The 18,905-nt window shown below is 42.0% G+C and overlaps 2 protein-coding genes across 2 annotated transcripts in view; one reads left to right on the top strand and one right to left on the bottom strand.

Annotated features, from left to right (window-relative positions):
- LOC133142352 (leucine-rich repeat transmembrane neuronal protein 4-like) overlaps positions 1 to 8,646 on the top strand; it is a 64,353-nt gene extending 55,707 nt beyond the window's left edge. Inside the window, exon 3 of the mRNA XM_061263521.1 lies at positions 6,205 to 8,646. Within this exon, the coding sequence (XP_061119505.1) occupies positions 6,205 to 6,276 (72 nt within the window). The 3' untranslated portion in view covers positions 6,277 to 8,646. The remainder of the gene's footprint in view (positions 1 to 6,204) is intronic.
- A 2,362-nt stretch (positions 8,647 to 11,008) lies between these two features.
- Positions 11,009 to 18,905, bottom strand: part of si:ch211-127i16.2 (probable flavin-containing monoamine oxidase A) — a 45,720-nt gene continuing 37,823 nt past the window's right edge. Inside the window, exon 12 of the mRNA XM_061262072.1 lies at positions 11,009 to 11,206. Coding sequence (XP_061118056.1) covers positions 11,009 to 11,206 — 198 coding nt within the window. The remainder of the gene's footprint in view (positions 11,207 to 18,905) is intronic.

The raw sequence follows: 18,905 nt of genomic DNA, 5'->3' as shown, positions 1-18,905 counted from the left end.
GGATATAACCCTAATTAGCATACATTTCCGTTTGGGGCAAGCCTTCTCAATTACTTTGGGGCAAGTTGTCACACGTAACATCTTTTCCCCACTACAAACTGTGCAGACATATCCTTCGACTACACAAGACAGGCTTTTAGCCGAGTCTGACTATCAAATTGATGCTTGTAGCCAAGGCCATGTAATGTATATGTGACAAAACTGTGAATCTGACTCTGAAGTTAGATCAGTCAGACATACAGCAGACTACTGCTGGCACAAGCCAGAGTTTACAGTTTCGGAGATAGTTGATGGGGGGGGGGGGGGCAATTGGCCTTCATCATAGGGATTATTGATGGGGAATGGGGGGTAGAGGGGGGTGTTCTGCAGTTGTTTGTTGTGGGGATTGTTGAGCTTCAGGTTTGCCACTGACAATAGTGAGGGTACCAAAAAAACAAACAAAAAAACATTCACAATGACATGGTTGTGTTCAAATTACCCCATATAGTGTGACAACTTGCCCCCTCAGTGGACTCACTCTACTTAACTGCTTATAACACTGTACAGACATAAGATATGAAGATGTAATGAAGATATGTGCCTGAGACTTCAATCTTTCATTTGGTATTCTATTGTGATGTATTACGCCCCCCAAATGTCCAAACAGTTGAAAAGTATGACAATATGCCGGGCCCTCCCCTTCTCTCTGGAGGAATACTGCACTATCCTGCACATGTGAACACACCACAACCACAGCTCTGAAAGCAGCTTTTCTGTATCTTTGAAGTACTGTATTGGTTGCTATATACTGTAGACCGGTGTATATATACACTTTTTTACATTTTCCACACGTGATGAAAAAATGGCTCCCCTAAGTCTCACCTCTCCTTGCTCCAGTAAACTCGGAGGTCCAGTATCTGGAGGCAGCGGGTTGGTGCGATGCGTTCCCCCAACACCCCCCAAGAGCATTGTAAAAGCTGCTGTTTATAATTTGGCAGAGCTAGGGGACAAGAGAGTCCCAGTTTCACAGCCTTCATAGCAGGCCAGCAGCATCCATCTTCCACAGGGGAAGGGGGAAGAATCTAAATCAAACCTACACATATGGACAAAATATCAACACAAATATGATGTTAAAAAATGTCCTGGAAGATTTGATGCACTGAAGCCACTTCTGTCCTCCAAAAAAACGGTTCTATTTTCTGGGTGGTGCGCGGTGTTTAGTGAGTCGCTGCTCTGGCCAAGTGCCATTTTCAGCATGGATTTTGAGGCAACTGAGCCCATTTTGTGACTCAACGTGTGTCAAAGTGAGAGGAGAGTTGCTGTTAGGGGTGCATCAGTGAAGATCAAACGGTACACTGCAGTTTGGTGTCAGCAATTCACACCCGTCAAATACTGCCAGCCTGCTCAGACCAGGTCCATGGTGCAAGTAGCAGCCCTGTGTATGGAGAGTTGCTCATGTCAAGGCTTTCTCAATCAATTCTAGGATGATAAAAGCCTATTCAAAAGCCAATCAACCATTTCTATCTTGAAAATGGAGCTAGTCAACCTGGTATTACGCTTGCATAGCTGGGTATGAGCTGGTCAACCAGCTAAACCATGTCGAGCTGGAAACTGGTCTGAGCTGGTCAACCAGCTGTCCTTTTGATAACTTTATTTCTTGTATCTATTTCTGTTTTTAATTGTTCTTGGCTGCTCTTTTACTGCACTGTGGTCCCAGTGGGACCGCACTATTCTTTCTTACACCCATCTGTAATGAGAAAAATATTACAATACTACAATAAATGCAACTTGAACTTTTCACGCCCCACTTTTCACATCCACAACCAAGGGGTCCAGGAGGGCAACTAAGCGATGAGTAAGTAAATATCTAGCTAAAAAGCTGTATCGAAATCATGGTTGTGGCTACTTCTTCCAATTAATCCTCCTATTGCTGTGGAAAAAGTTGGTAAGTTCTGCAAGATGTAGCAAGCAGTTATTATTGCTAGTGATGCAAACCCCATTATTGGTTTCTGCCAACAGCCGTTGCCCTTGAACTCATTCGCGGCAGCAAAGCCTCTCCGCCTCGATAAGGTTAGGCATGGGTTCACAGTTCCCACACTGACATAAATTTCTGTTCCAACTTCTCTGCTCTGTGTTAGCTTGGGCTGTCTGTCTCTCTCGCTCACTCAATTCTTCAAAACTGTAAGGATGTATTTCTTTGTCAAAATCCAAAAGCTTCTCCTCAAACTCAGCAAAGTCAGAGCTGTCCGCCATATCGCTCAGGCTAGCCAAGGTAGGTTCTGTGATACTTGTACGCTCACGTTACCTTATTTTCGTGGGAGTGTCATGTGTTCGTCTGGATGGGTGGCCGTCCATAAACCAGTCTCTGCATTCAAAGGTGGAGTTTGAGCGCCCATTACCTCCTGGGAAACACAGGCTGGAGATTCAAGCTAAACATGTCTAGTGACGTCACCCTTAGAGGTTTTGCCCCATATTTAGGATTTTAAAAAGGCCTACACACACAATTTAAGCATCCACATAATCTCAACCAAAACAAGTGCTCCTTTAAAGGGAATGAAAAGAAGTCCTTGGCTGTGACTGAATCCAGCAGCAACACTCCCACTGATGATATGTCCAGCCTAATCCGGCCCACTTCCCACCGGTGCCGCACACCGTGAGGCTTGACTCTGCGCCCATCTGCCATTCATTCTGGAAAACAGAGCCCTGACGCAGCTGTCCTCCTAGACTGTGTTGTCGCTCACCATCGAACATGATCACGGCCACTTTATGAATAAAAAACTATGAAAACATTCATTCATATGAGTTCAAACAGTATTCTGTGTAAAACACGGTCAGATTTGTGCGGATTTGTGCGGTCAGATTTGTGCGGTCAGATTGGTGCAGATTTGTGCGGTCAGATTTGTGCGGTCAGCTGGTCGCAATATTCATCTCTTTGCGAAAACCACAAAAATGCCTACCCGGGCAAGATTTAGGTCACATTCGTGCTTTCCATACGTGTAATAATCTTGTTTTAATGAGCCCACATTGCAATTCACTAGGTTAAATGTAAAGAAATAATTAATTATAGTTCAGTGAAGAGAAGCCATTCTTGAAGCATGCTCATGTAGAATGGTCCTGGATGGTTGGCTGGTTTTTGCTTTCCTCTGCACTTATGTGTTACACTGTTAGTTCGCATAACCTGGTTTCCTGGGTCTACCCTGATTTAGGTATGAGGTGCTTCTCATTGTATGCATTCCATTTTGCCACCAAACAGGTTGATGGTGTGTATGGCCAAAACTTTCCATTTTGGTCTGACCATAGCACTATCTTCCAGGCATAATTCCAATGAGGTTTTGCTAACTCAAGATGCTTGGTTTTGTTTATTGTGCTTAGTAAGAGCTGCCTTCATGCCCCCCTTCCAAAGAGTTTGTTGGTATGGAGTTGCCAATGTATGTTTTTGGTGACCCCAAGACACAACCAATCGCTGTGGTTTTTCAGAAAAAATGAGATTGCTAAATAAAAAGCATTGAAACATGAGAGTAAATATATTGAAATAAAAGTATATAGTTTTCCCTATGTTTGAACATATAGATCATTATCAATGTATAGTATATGCTGCCGTAAGGGTGCCAATAATTTTTAAGCCCACTGTACATCCAACCGACTGTATCATTTAGGCAAGTGACAGGTTATAATCTCATGATGTCGAACACCCATACCAAACACCGACTATTGAAAGTTATTCTCAGGAGATGGTGTGGAAAACATAGAGAAAACATTGTACAAAGAAGAAAACAGTAAACAGCAAAAACAATTTTTTTTCCCCATTAGCGTATTTTGAGTGAGAGCACAAAGCAGAAATGTCCTTTACATTATTTTAATTGCATTTTGTACAGCTCTCAAAATCCTTGACTGGTACAATGTGATTAAAGTTATCCAAAGCTGTGAGTTTGTCTGAAACTGAGACCATTAAAAATTTAAAAGGAGCGGTAAACAGTGGTTTCCCCAGAAGAGAATATCTGTTGAGGTTTTTTAGCAAAAAGAAAATTTTAAAAAAGCAAGACCCAGACAAGTATTTCAGTATGAGCTGCAAAAAATATAATTTTGGCTTTTGGACATACCGTCCATCTTGATAATAGCTTTGCCTATCGTGAATTACAGTTCAGCATTTCTTGAGACCTGATCTCATGTGAAAGCCTTGCTATTAAAAATCTTTGCACTCTCTTTGATTTCTTTAATTACATTGCAATTAAAAATATAAAGGACATCACTGACAATGTATAAATTATGATACAAAAGAGTTTTTGGAGACAAAAAGCACCACCACATCTCCCAGAAATCGAGTAGCCCCAACACATGCACAACCTCTCTTTTTGTTCACCTTTGTATCACTGAGAAGTGATAATAATAATTAGTCATAATTTGATATTTCACTGAGGCTTTTGTCCAAAGCAAAATACAGGTTATTAAATGAAGCAGGAGACAATCCCCCCCGGAACAATGCGGGGTTAAGGGAATTGCTCAATGGCCAAACAACTGTACAGATCTTATCATGGCTACACTGGAGCTTGGATCACCAACCTTCTGGGCCCCAGTCATGTACCTCAGCCACTAGGCGACAGGCTGCCCTGATGCTTTGATCAGTTTGCACTGGTTTGCTTTTTTTTCCCAAAAGTCGCACAAGACTGCCATTAATTAACAATGCTGTAAATACTGTTCTCCAATCCACCAAATTAATCATGCGTTCGGTTCTTATTGGAGTCCCCTGCTAGCTACACTCACTTGAGGGACGGTAGGGAGAAAGGGAGGCGGGGAATATGACTTGTAGTGATTTGTTTTGGGAAAAAAAAATCCCTGCAGGTATAAAAACGGAGCTCATTAAACGGGACTTCCGACACAATTTGATGTTAAAAGATTAATGTTTAAAGTCTTATTTGCACCGGTCCAATTGAAACATTGCCCCAACAATGCAGCCAAATGATTTATTCTCTTGGTATTGCAGTCAGTTATGTGCGAATGAGTTTGAAAACGCGGAACTCACGTGAAGTGAGGAGAGGTTGTTCAAAGACACGGTATAACAGTATAATTGCCACCTCGGGGAAGTACTTTGGAGCCTGTACGATGCATTGCTTTAGCTTTAGGTCACACACATCTTAACTCACACACACACACACACACACACACACACACCTAACACATTGTAAAGTCATTACTTATTCACGGTGAGCATTGTCACAACCCCGCTCTTAAAATCAGATTACAGCCTGATTGCACTGCAGAGAGGAGGACTTACTTTGGTTCCATTAGCACTCGTTCCTAACTTTTACCTTGAAAAAATGCAGGTGTTGGTTTTCCTTCTTTTCCCTTTGACACAGTTCATTTATTTTCACGGTGAGTTCAACACCCAAACAGTTTCGGATATAAAAAAGAGTCACATTTCATTTTGAGCTAAATTAGATTTCTCCTTGAACAGCTCCAGCGGTAGCTTGAATAAGTGTGGGAGAACTGCGTGCATCCAAGAGCTTTGGACATGTGTCATTGAATTGTGAACTGCCTGTCCTGCAAAACTGAAAAACACCACGAATCTTGGCCAGACTCTATGGTTCCAGCTTTGTTTCATAAGTCACTTGTCATCAATCCTTTTTTTTTTTGAGCACAGCCATTATTAACCAAATGTTTGCGCATGCTATATGTAGCAGGGTTCGCTCGACTAGTCCACTAGTAAGCACTGTGTAGCGGCAGAGAAAGTGAAGGCTTGTAGCCGGTTACCACGACAATGCTCCAGAATGACATAACCCTCAAATTCCAAATAACATCGTTGACCTTGGCTAGGAGTGATATTGCCTTTAGCTGACTAATGTGTTTGGAAGAGTGAGGGCCTTGGACTCAGTTACATATACATCACAACGTACTGCATGCAGCTTTTTATAAAGGTACTTCTATTGAACATAAAGTGTTAACAAGGAGAAGGTCACTTGAGCAGAATGCATGTAAATTGAAGACGTCTAGCCCTAATGAATGTTTTACAATACAGAAGTGAGCCAAAGAGTTCTTGGTTTGTGAAGTGGAGAATGCAATTTAAATGCCTTTATCACGGTTCAAGGAAAAGGTCCATTTATAAGTGTTTATGCTGGCACGTTTTACTTGAGGCAATTTTTACAGCTTTTCACGACACGTTTAATTACGGTAGCTGGCTTTGTTTTTTTGTTGTATGTGTTTTAAAAAATATTATATTTATTCCCTCAGAATGAATACACATATCCTAGACCATTACCAGAAGCTTGGCTCGGAGAAGTTGCCACAGTGCACTCGCAGTGAAGCAACATGGGCACAGCATGGTTTACTCAGGCCTGGCCTGCCTCAGCTCCACAATCCCATCAACCCCAGCTCCGGACCAGAACCAGCCTCTACCTGCGTCTAACTGGGGCGCACCAGCGGTCCATTCCAAAAGTCTGGCAGGAGACTTCAGAGGACAACCTTCCCGGAAAGGACAACGGATTACAAATACGTTCTTGTCTTTCGCCCCCTCTCACCTGCGACAGGTAACGTGGTCCGGCTGATAAGGCAGCGCACCACGCTCAACGTCAGCACAGTGTGGTCTTGTGGATTTTATACTTCCTGTGTTTTTCTCCTGGGGTTCCTGTTGGCAATGCCTGGGGGGCTGACGTACTGTACCGTACTGTCCTCCCGGGCAGCCAAACCTCTGCGACTGAAATCGTGTCACCATGCAGATTTTTTTTCAATCTGACCTGTCTGCCGGGTTTACCAGAGGAGCGCAAAGGCAACGGACGCCACTGGTCGCTTTGCCGAACTGCCACCGGCGCGAAACGGAAGACAAGAAACTTACGGGTAATGTGTTACAACGACGGCAGTGCATTTCAGCAGTTTCTTCTTGTAGAACGAGGGGGTGATGTACAGGCAAAAATCCCCCCCAGGCTGTTCAGAGAGGGCTTCAGTCCTGATTTCCTCAGAATGAATTTTCACAGTGGATGCATGCTCGTTACTGTAAGCTGCTTCTCCCCTCCAGGATCTGGAACGTTCCTGGCTATGCCTGAGGCAGAGACCGAGCAGAGAGATGTGGGCCTTCCTGTTTGAAGAGTCAAGCTTTCTGTTAAGGGGATAAACACTTAAAAGGAACCCAGTGCCATAAGTGAATTATTCAAACCAAAAAAAAGAAAACAAAACAAAATAAAAACTTTGAGAAACTACTCATTTCTGTATATACTAATATGGTAGTCCAGGACCTGGGGTGTCAGTGACGTTTCTGGTTTTTGTTCAATCTGAGATTGTGAAATCTGTGAAATTTTGATGCATTATTAAGAGTCCGAGAGAGGATCCATTGAGAACTTGAAGGACATAGTCACCTGTGTTCATTAAGCCAAATCATTCATGCATTTATGTACTGTAGGCTTGGATGGTGCAAAACCAGCTAATGTAGTGCTTGTTCTCTCTCATGCTCTCTCTCTCTCTGTATCTGTCTGTGTCTCTCTCTCATTCGCTCTCTCTCTGTATGTCTGTCTCTCTCAATCGCTCTCTCTCTCCCTCTCTCTGTGTATCTGTCTGTCTTTCTCTCACTTCCTGTCTCTCTCTCTGTATCTGTCAACTATTTTTTTACCACTCTCCTTCTGAAAAATGATATTGCAAAATAATTTTGTAATGCCAGTTCTGTGTTTAGATGTATTGTTTTTACACAAGTGTGCTGCGTGGTTCTGGTTCTTCTGGCTGGTTTATGAATTAACAACATTGGGTTTAAAGTTCAGTTATTTATACAAAACTGACTTGTGTTTCGGGGGCTTAACAGTATTGAACTGAAAAACCAAGTTTCTGTTCTGAACATTACTGTTCAGGACAAAAAAAGTACAAAACAATCTTTATTATGAACTCTCCTGGAGATTTTGAGACTGCAGATGGATATTATGGAAATGTAATCTTGGTGTGGAAATTCTGAGTGGTTTTTCCATTCCAGGAAAAAACAAAATCGTAATTTGACGATTTATTAGTTTATATTACATAGTGGTTGAGTGTGGTCCTGGCCCTCTGGGTTGAATCCTTTGGCTAAATAACGAATTGTAGTCTGAAGTCTGAAATTGAAATTTCTTTGGATTTTTTATTGTTACGTAAACTTATGGTCAGGCAAACTGGTGGGTAGTGGGGATGTGGGGATCTTGGAGTTTCCCAAGCACACTCAGCCACTAAGTTATTGTGTTAAGAAGTGCCAAAATGGACGTGTGTGTGTGTGTGTGTATGTGAGCGTGCATGCGAGTGTGCACATGTGTGCGTGAGGATGTGTGTGTTGTATGTGAGGGTATGAGTGATTGCATGCATATACATGTGTGTGTTTTTGGGTGGAGGACAGGACTTGAAACTCCCTTTTGATTATTCTGTAAGCAAATCTGCCTTTCGTTACGCAGTCCCGAGTAGTTCTGTATTTATGTAGCTGACTGACAGGGCTAAAATATATGCGAGTTTAGTACGGCTGTTCAGTGCATGACGAAAACACAGAGTAAAACTATTTTATATTTATGAATAGTATTTCAGCCTTTTTTTGTTTTTTTCCCTAAAACCTATTGATATTTTTCATAAATTGTATCAATTGTTCACTGTTTAAAAAAAACCTCTGAATTTTCTAATGAAAATGTAAAAAAAAAAAAAACCAGAGCAAGAAATATAAACTGCTTTTCATGCAAATGGGCATTCTCTCTCTTTTTTAATTAGTTTTCATGAAAATGTTTCTAAATCTGTACGGTAATGAGGCATATGCAATTGAATTGTTTCACAAAATGAAAGTAAATAAATATCAAAAACACTCCGCCGTCTTGAGCACAGTCTGGCAGAGGAAAAAATAATTCAGAAATTCTGTTTTGAGTGCGTGCCTGTGTGCGTATGTATGTGTCAATACCAAACCCTTAAAAAGAAATTCATAATTTGGTTCTGGCTCAAGAAAAGCATACATAAATGTAAAAATTTGACAGATCAAATCTGGAATCTCTTGTAGAAAAGATTTTTGCCAGAGTTGTGAGAGATAATGATTTTCCCACAATATGGCTGTCCGTCTGGGAAGTGCGGAATACGTTTATAAATTTTTTCTTTTTTATTTGGAACATTCAATTAGCCACAGTCAAGTTAACAATGTATTGTTAAGTCTGTGAGTTGAAATGTATTATTTTGAGTAATTCAAATTGAATATGATGTACAGTCATGAAATTGGATGTGAGTTTTCATACAGGTATCACAGCAGGGGTATAATTCAGGGAGAAAAACGAGACGGAGCCCTGCAGAGTCACATGACGAGACCAGGGCAGAGAGCGGAAATGAACCTTTAACTATAACACCCTCCTGCACTTTCTTTCTGTGTTGAAACTCAGCTAACATTGCTCAAAGGTACAAAAGCCCTGACAAGCTACAGTATCACTGAGTGCGTGATTCAGAAGCAAGGCCATTTTGGGTTTGCCCATAGCATTACTTAGAGGCCAGGTTATGAAGCAAGATTATGGAGTTAGCAACTAAATGTAAGATTTAAAAAAAAGAGTCAAAAAGCTGACTCACTTTAAATTTGGATATATCATTATGGGAACTTACTATATGATGCATGGCATATTACATATTTCAGACACCACCCCTTTTGTGCACAGTGCTTTATTTGAATACCCTGTGTTCACATAGCAATTTGATAGCGACATTTGTGATACTGGCTAAGCCTTTTAAAGACAGCTAACACAGAAATTTGGGGTGTGTTTGGTTTCTTTTGAAGTATATCCCCCAGGTTTGTCATGGTGTAACCCCCAGGTCTGTCATAGTACACCCCTGAGTTCTGTCCTAGTGTACCCCCAAGCCTGTCATAGTGCACCTCTCAGGCCTGTCATAGTATACCCCCCAATTCCATCATAGTACACCCCTCAATTCCGTCATAGTACACCCCTCAATTCCATCATAGTACACCCCTCAGTTCTGTCATAGTACACCCCCCAGGCCGGTCATAGTATACCCCCCCCCCCCCCCAGGTCTGTCATAGTACACCCCTCAGTTCCGTCATAGTACACCCCTCAGTTCTGTCATAGTATACCCCCTGGGTCTGTTATGGTATACCCCACAGGTCTGCAGACCTACTCTGTTCTACCCGCTGAAGTTGAGTCATTTGGTCATAATAAGCAGGACAGCGACTCGTTTTAGGTCCCGAAGGTCACCCCAGACAATAAAGAAACAAGGAGATAACACCAGCCAGCCAAGTAAGCAAGTCTGACAGTGTCCTTATCACCACAGAAACTTGCTTCATCAAATGGGTGGCCGTTTTGGAAGTTCTTTGATACTTTTCCCCCTTGCTATTTTGTGCTGAAATGGCAGAGGGACCAGGTGCTTTTACCAAAGGTACATATATGGACTCTTGAAAAGGAAAAGCTGAGAAGCATGTGATGTGGATTGCAAGGAGCAGAACTGCACTCTTTGCAAATCGGACTTTCCTTTTTTTTTTTTTTTTTTTTTTTGTGTCCCCGGTATCTTGGGCAAGCAGTATGATTGATCTGGGTGCCGTGTGTTTTGGGGCCAGTTTGATCTATAACAGGGGAGTATTGGTACCCTTGTATTCTTCCAGAGGTGTCAGATGTTCCCCCTGTTGCTTATTTCATACTTTATTTAGGCATATGGGGATGGGATATGAGATGGGGGGGGGGGGGGGTGGAGTAGCAAGTCTTCGTCTTCGTCTTCTTCCCTGAGTAGGCTGTTACTGCTGTCCTCCCCCACGCCGCAGATTGAGGGGGGCCGGGGGGGGGGGGAGTGGCATAGGAGAGGGGAAGGGAGGGGGACACAAGTGATGGGGAGAGACACCAAACATAACAAGACATACGTTCAAGACAGTACAAAGACAACTACAACACTAAAGACTTGGCTGTAACAAGAGAAGAGGTTAGCATCAAGGTGAACCAAATATTCACTAAAGCGGTATGTGTGTATACGCGCATGTACGTGGGCGTGAGCAGGTTTGTTACTTCCTGTGGAACGTTGGTGGACGTGAGGGGCGCGACAGGGCGCGGCTGGCCCCGCCAACCAGTGGCCTCTAAGCATCGAGCCCCCCGCGCACACCCCGGCCGGGTCCCGGGGCCCCCGCCCCCAGGCGGCCACACGCCCGACCACGCGGGGCCGGCAGCGGGGGCAGGCAGACGGGAACGCCACCCCCCGGGGCGTGGGGCCCAGGGGCGGGCCGGGGCAGCCGGGCCCCCAGGGCCCAGCCCACCACAACAAGCCGGGCCGGCACCTGGAAGCAGGGAAGGACAGTTCTACACCTGGATAGGCAAGTGTGCAGTATATTTCCCCAGCTGCTGGTGAACTGGTTTAAGCTGTGTTTTGGGACACTTTAAGCTGGTCGACCAGCTGCTCACCAGCTGAGCAGCCTATATAGTTGGCTCATCCACCAGTTAGACTACCAGCTTACCCTAGCAGCTTAACCAGGTTTATCAAGAGACAAGCTTTGACCAGTGTAAGGGTAAGTTTCTCAATTGATTCTTAATTGATTCTTAATTGACAATGTGTGTTAACATAACGACAATCACATGATTACAAATAACCTTTTAGTGTTAATCCTTATTACTATTAGTCCACTATCTGCATTAAGTGCTTACTAGGAGTCTTTCTCTGTCTCTCTCCCAGCAGAGAGACAGCCTTTGACCTTAATGTCTCTGCTTCTTAGCTAGCACATTCTGGTCTTACAGCAAGGTCAACAAGGGGTATTCAGAAGACAAAATACTTAATACCCCCAAATGTTAGTGGCCAGCTTCATGTCTTTTTGTTTTGGTAAAGCCCCCCCTTCTGGAAAAGTGTGTATAAGAGTCTTACTATGTCTGATTCAAATCAGAAACCCGGTAAGCTTTCTCACTTTCTGTTATTTCTCTGCAAATAAATACGAAAGTTAAACTCAAGTATAGCTATCGTTGTTTTTACTGGGATCTGTTTCATCAGATGATGCTCACCTGTGCAATGTTAAAAAATTTTCCCTAACACCAGCCACAGACCAGCTACTCCCATCTAAGTGTCAACGAACACACCTTAAAGCGATTTTTTCATATTAACAAATACCATATTTGAGACATATTCCCACTGGCATTTCTCAAGCAGTGACCGTTGAGACCATTTGCATTGTTTAATTTTATTTGTATATGTTCGAATTTTAAGTTAGTGCAGGGCCTACCACACCCGCCCTGTATGAAAAGGGAAACCATGGAAGCGTATTGAGGAGACGAGTGAATGCAGAGATGAGTAGTTTGCCTGACACATACTTGCGGCAGTAAGGCAGGAGAGTTTGAGTGGCATAAACACAAGAGGAGGGGGACCAGCTGTCTCTGCAGTAACTTTACAACAGTGAAAGAACAAGCAGTAAAGTGACGAGGTATTGTTTTTGGAGACGTTCCACTGGTTGAGCGCAGTGATCCGCGCACCTTCTGAAGGTAGTTTTAAAAGGTAGAACTTCTCCGAAAACAACGTCTCACGATCTTTCCCGCACGTGTATTTCAAATACCTGTAAATAAGACCACTTCAGAGTTGCTGTAAGGTGTATTTCTTCACTTTGAAGGAGGTAGGCTACTGACTCCTATAGGCTTAAAGTCTTTATGCTAAGCTAACATGTTTTGCTAACATGGAGATTGAGCCAGTGAATGCACAAAAATGAAAATGAAATGAAACATGTCATCTAAGTCTGGGTAAGTTGGAAAAAAGGTACAGTCCCATAAATATTGGGACATTGACACAATTCTCCTCTTTTTGGCTCTATACACCACCACAATGGATTTGAAATGAAATGAACAAGATATGCTTTAACTGCAGACTTTCAGCTTTAATTTGAGGGTATTTACATCCAAATCAGGCTGAAAGTCTGCAGTTAAAGCACATCTTGTTTGTTTCATTTCTAATCCATTGTGGTGGTGTATAGAGCCAAAAAGATGAGAATTGTGTTGATGTCCCAATATTTATGGACCTGACTGTATACTTCCCAAAATGTTTGTGTTTTCCTTTTTACTCTCCCCCCTTCCCCTACAATCTGGTTTGCAATTGCATTCTCCTCCGCCTCTGTGTGGCCAATCTACAGATCTTCAGAATGGTATCTACAGAATGTGCACATTCAAAATGCTGCCAGGCCAGATAAGACTGGAGTTAATGACCTCTGCAGTGCACACTAAAAATGAGACGGCTCATTAAAGTTAGCCGTGTACTTTAGCCGTAATGCTGTCCGGACTTTACTGAGTGTTTCGTCGCCAACAGGAAAGTAAAGGACGGTGTTTTCAAGGTCTGGCTGGGTGAGTACTAACTATAAGTAATACCATACATCACCTCACATTGTCAAATAATATACCATCGATTATAAATACAATTCACCATTGCCATAATAAATTCCAATTCTTGTCGGAAAATGCATAAATCAATATACTACAGTGGAAGTCGTGATTATAAATGAATGCCATGTATTAATTTATCAATTTTACATTAGACAATATAATGATGATTTGTGTCATAAATTACATTGTTATTAATTATTACAGTGCTTTCGTTAGTGAAATACAGTCATGCGCATTGCTGCATTTTGTCTATAGTGAATACTCTCGGCAGGAATCTTTTTACTGAAAACTCAAACGGAGGGTTTGTTTCAGAACTAAAATTTTGAATTACAGAGAAGAAACGTGTAATTGGGGTAGACTTATGTCTTCTGGTAACTTTATATAATGCAGATTTGCATTTACATTAGTGCTTTGATGAATTTCCACAGACCAAATTACTAGATGGGATTTAGAAATGCAATATTATAATGTATGAAGTTGAATCTCTTTCCAAGAACCAAGGCTCTATGCACCTGTACATACTTTCTGCCAGGTATAAACGTGCTTTCCGCTGCATAGATTGTATCGATTCCACACATTTCTGTAGGCCTACCATAAAAATTGAACCTGCTGTATTAATTAGCATGCTTGGAAACATGGGCATATGGCACACATTTAAAAGGATCAGAATGAAATTCAGAAAAATGGTGGGAGAACATGAAAGCACTCACAGCCAATAGTACAGAAGCTAATTTATTCACAGCCATTCAGTTTTGTGCAAACAGCAAAAAACAGAGCAATTCTTTTTTTTTTTTTTGGCCTTTTGTTCTGTAATTGTGAGTTTATGTGCTTGTTCTGAACTCATGCTCCGAAATCTACAGTAAATCCAATCATGTGCAGTATGTATATTAGCATGCATGGTTTTGGCTTCAAGTAGGCACCAATAATATTCCTCTTACAACACGTTCATATAAACCACTGGCTAAAACCACTGGCTTAAAAATTGGGTGCCCCTGGTTTAAATGTCTGTTACAATGAATTTGTACGTGATCAAAAGCAAAACTGAACTCCAAATGGTACAGAGTTAAACATTAGGCCTTTCTGCAAATTTTAAACCAAGATTGCTTTTTATTTTCATTTTTCACTGTAATGTTTTGAGCTTGTTCTGTCTGTTTTAGTGTTTATTATTGTTTATTTGTGTTATTTATTAGTTATTCATTCATATCTGGTTATTGTGTTCATTACAGTTTATTGCATTCATGATCCCGTTATGTCTGTGTCTGAACGTTTCTGAGCCTGCGTCACTACCCTGTCTGTGTGCTTCACTATTTGTGTGGTTTCGGTAGTTTCTGGGTTTTCAACCTTTCTTCCATGCTCGCATTCCTGGAAGAAAGGTTGAAAACCCGGAAACTACCGAAACCACACAAATAGTGATTCTCTCGATAGTTAAATGTTGTACATTACATTACATTATTGGCATTTGGCAGACGCTCTTATCCAGAGCGACGTACAACAAAGTGCATACCCATAACCAGGGATAAGTTCACTGAAAGACCCTAGAGGGAAGTACAATTTCAACTGCTACCTGTACAACAAAGATAAGGACGAGGGCAAAAAATTTTTTTTTTTTTTGAACAAAGAAACAAAAGAACAGAGCAAAAGTGACCAAAGTTAACTATCCAAACAAGCTTACCTAGCCAACTAAAAATACCGATACACAAAGCAAGTCACAGAGACAACAATTAAGGTTCACAGGGAGGTAGGGAGGGATGGGGAGAGGTGCTGCTTGAAGAGGTGTGTCTTCAGCTTGAGCTTGAAGGTGGGGAGAGATTCTACAGTTCTGACCTCAACGGGGAGTTCGTTCCACCACCGTGGAGCCAGAACAGACAGTAGTCGTGAGCGTGAGGTGGAGGTTCGGAGAGGGGGAGGTGCCAAGCGGCCTGTGGAGGCTGAACGAAGAGGTCTGGCAGGGGTGTAGGGTCTGATGATTTTTTGTAGATAAGCTGGGGAAGACCCTTTTAGCACCAATGTGCTAGCTACTACTAATTTAGATATTGTACAGTACTAATCAGATTAATACACTTACTGTCTGTCTAACTAACTAACTAACAGTCACTTTAATTGGGTAGTTTAGAAATATTCACGTAACTAACTCACTAACGTAATCTTCTAGCTTTCCACGCTGTTCTATAACTCTGCCACCCTATGCTATCTCGAATTACTCGCTTAGTTTCAGCAAAGTGTTCGCAACTGTCTGCTAGGTGATCACATAACAATTGAGGATTGAGATTTTCACATATATGTGTTTAGTCAATATGTTTTGACAAACTTTAATTATTGTGGTGACTGAAGGTAAGCAATAAGGTGGCTCATTACTGATTTATTTGCAGCACCATTTGCATGTTATTTATCCTAAGCAAAGGCATAATTGTCTTGAGCTGAGATTCATGTAATTGTGGATTTACTAGAAAGCACTTTAATGGAGAAATATGCAATGTGCTGGGTGATGGCACACAGTTGGCACACAATATGAGCCCATATCATTAGTTAATGTCCATTCATGTAACCTTATTGTAAAATGTCACCAATGAAATATAATATAATTCAAGTAATTATTCTTCTTTTTGTATTTTCAACAGGACAGGATATAAATCTTTCTGAGTGACGCTCTGCTGGATCTGTTTACGTTAAAGGCAGCACATGCAGCAGGACGCCTGGATCATATTTATTTTATCTTGTTATTAATTACAGCCGCAAACAGCAGGTATTTTCAGAAGGGATCTTGTTACAACTCGCCCACCAGTCACTGTACCGTCCTTGTTAACGTGACGACAAACCCGACTCGCGTCACCACAGCAATTTGTTACTGGCCCCCCCTCGCCGGTGACCAGGAGAGCCTACGGGTATACGAATGTGATGTCATGCGATTTACAGCATGTCGTTAACTTTGAGGTATTGTTTCCTAGCAGCAACCATCCTCCTTGGGAATTTTCTGGAGGAGGGAAAGGCACCGAGACTCAGCCAGTTTAAATAATTAATTCCTAAACTTTTTTATTGTTACATTTCCCCTGTTTTATCCTCTCTGTGGAAGCTGTTGTTGTGTGTGGTCAGGCAAGCACTCACATGCAAACCATTAGCTTCTTTACACATCACAAGCCACAGACCTTTATGAAAGACAGCTAGAGATGAGCTAGAGAGCTAGATTATCTATTAAAAAAACAGAAACAATTGTGATGGGATGACACAATATAGTTCCTTGAGACAAGATTAACTAAATTATGTAAAATTGTATTTCCAATTTAACTTTGACTTTTGATTTTATTCACAATACTTAGGGGGGGCAATAATTGTGACACATGTTTTTTGAAAAAAAAAGTATTACTTCAATAAAAAAAACGTTGACGCATGAGAGTAAATGTATTGAAATAAAAGTGTATAGTTTTCCTATACGTTTGAACACAGCATATAGATTATTATGTGTGTTTTTTTAATTACACACAGCTTTTTTACTTTGTTTTTATCAAGATTGCCAATAATTCTGGAGCTGACTGTATATACAGTCATGTGCAAAGATTTGGGCAACCCTTTTACAATTAATATTCATTAATCTAGTCTTGGAGGGCCGCAGTGTCTGAAGGCTTAACTCCAGTCCTAGAGGGCCACAATGTCTGTAGGTTTAACTCCAGTTCTGGAGGGCCACAGTGTCAGCAGGTTTAACTCCAGTCCTGGAGGGCCACAGTGTCAGCAGGTTTAACTCCAGTCCTGGAGGGCCACAGTGTCTGCAGGCTTAACTCCAGTCCTGGAGGGCCACAGTGTCTGCAAGTGTCTGTGGCGTCTGCTCAGCCAGCAGCCAATTCCAGGCCTTGGAAATACTGTATGTGTGTGCATTCTTTAGCCAATCAGTTATGATAAGTAATTTGAGATTAAATTAACAATTCCGGGAGCCGGCATATACTGCAGCCTTGCAGCACTGAATCTGACACCCCTGCCTTTGCTGGCAAGAGTTTGACTGAGTCATGCTGATATACTGTGTCCTCTCCTGTTCTTAGATTCTAGATTCTTAGTCCTTTGAAAAAAGGGAAAATAATCGATATTGAGTGAACGTCCCTGTGTCCGGGTCCATGTTGACATGCCTGACGCATGATGGGCTTTTAGTTCATGCGTTTAACATTGCCAATAAGCACTACAATGGATTACCCATGGAGAAAATCCAATCTTGATTCCCCTCTTCAAAAGAACATTCCTATTAAAAAAGAATGTATTTAATTTCAAGGTGCACTTAAATGGACTTGCTGAAGGAAATGTTCTTCTTTGTTGAGGGATAGACGTGCCTGCATTTGTAGGCCAGCAGAGGCAGAGCAATCTTAAGCTGGAGGAGAGTGTGTGTTGACCTTCAAACCTTTTTTAGATCATATGTCACAAAGCGTGGCATAGAAATGACATGTTTATACTGTACTTGTCTGCTTTGTATATTGGTTTGCTCTGCGAATACTAACCCTTGTTAATTGTACTGAGGGACAGTTTGTGAGTTTGTGTGTGTGTGTTTTCATGCGTGTGTGTGTGTGGGTAAGACAGGGAGAGAGTGAGAGATAATGAGATACTTCTGTGTGACAGAAGCAAATTCAAGTGGTTTTAAGACAGCTTTTATGAGGTATTTCAGTGAAGTTGTGATAAGTGGGGTTCTGGCTTCTCGTCTTCCCCCTCTGAAAGGTGTGTACTAATGTGCATTTAGAATGTGTGATACTTCTTTCATGTACTTATAATACTGATATTTTTCAGGCTTTATTGCCTACTTTGTATGACTGTTCACATCCCTTGCCTTTCATCTGCTTCTGAAACACAACATAAGAGATCTTTTGTATGGTTTGTTTTTTAAAAACACGTGCCGAAGTGGTTGATTTCGCCAATCCATATGTTTACAGTGCTATTCCTTGAGTGCTCTAATGTTTCAACAGTGGGTCCACAAAGGTACCGTAGGGGGTCCGCAATCTTTATAAGGCTTTTTTTGTAAGTCTATACAAAATCCCCTAGACGCCCTTGAGCCTGGGTGGAGGTCCCTGGATCAGAACCCCCACTCTAGTGTATGCTTTTAAGAAGCCCCCTGTTGATACGGGTATTTTCCCATTGAATAATCTCTCATATTTTAGTTATCTTCTTGGTCATTTCTCCAAAGGAGGTGGCAGCACTTATGCTACTCACTTCCACAGCTGTAACGCTAGGGTACACTACATTATAAACAATTGTTAGGATGGGGGTGGCTCTTGTACTGTACAGAAGGGAGGCTGCTAATAGTCTGTGTGGAAGGATTGTTGTGATTATAATATAATCCAATGTGCTGTAACCCCCTTGCGGTCTGGAAAATGAGAGCTCATGTGGAGCGTGTCCCTGCTGAAAAAAACAGCACAAGCTAAGTTTCGAAACAGTTGGTTGCTGGTTGACCAGTTCAGACCAGCTCCCAGCCGTACATGGTTTAGCTGGTAGACCAGTTCAGACCAGCTCCCAACGTGACATGGTTTGACCAGCTCAAGCTATATTTTGAAACAGCGGGTAGCAGCTCAGAGAAGCTACCAGCACTACCTGGTTGACCAGCTCATACCCAGCTAGGCCAGCATATGACCAAGCTGGCAGAGCTGGATTTTGCAGCAGGAC

Source organism: Conger conger, chromosome 12 (genome assembly GCF_963514075.1).
Source record: "Conger conger chromosome 12, fConCon1.1, whole genome shotgun sequence".
NCBI classification, from domain to species: domain Eukaryota; kingdom Metazoa; phylum Chordata; class Actinopteri; order Anguilliformes; family Congridae; genus Conger; species Conger conger.
Note: the sequence above shows the minus strand (reverse complement) of the source record. Positions and strands in the feature narration are given on the sequence as shown.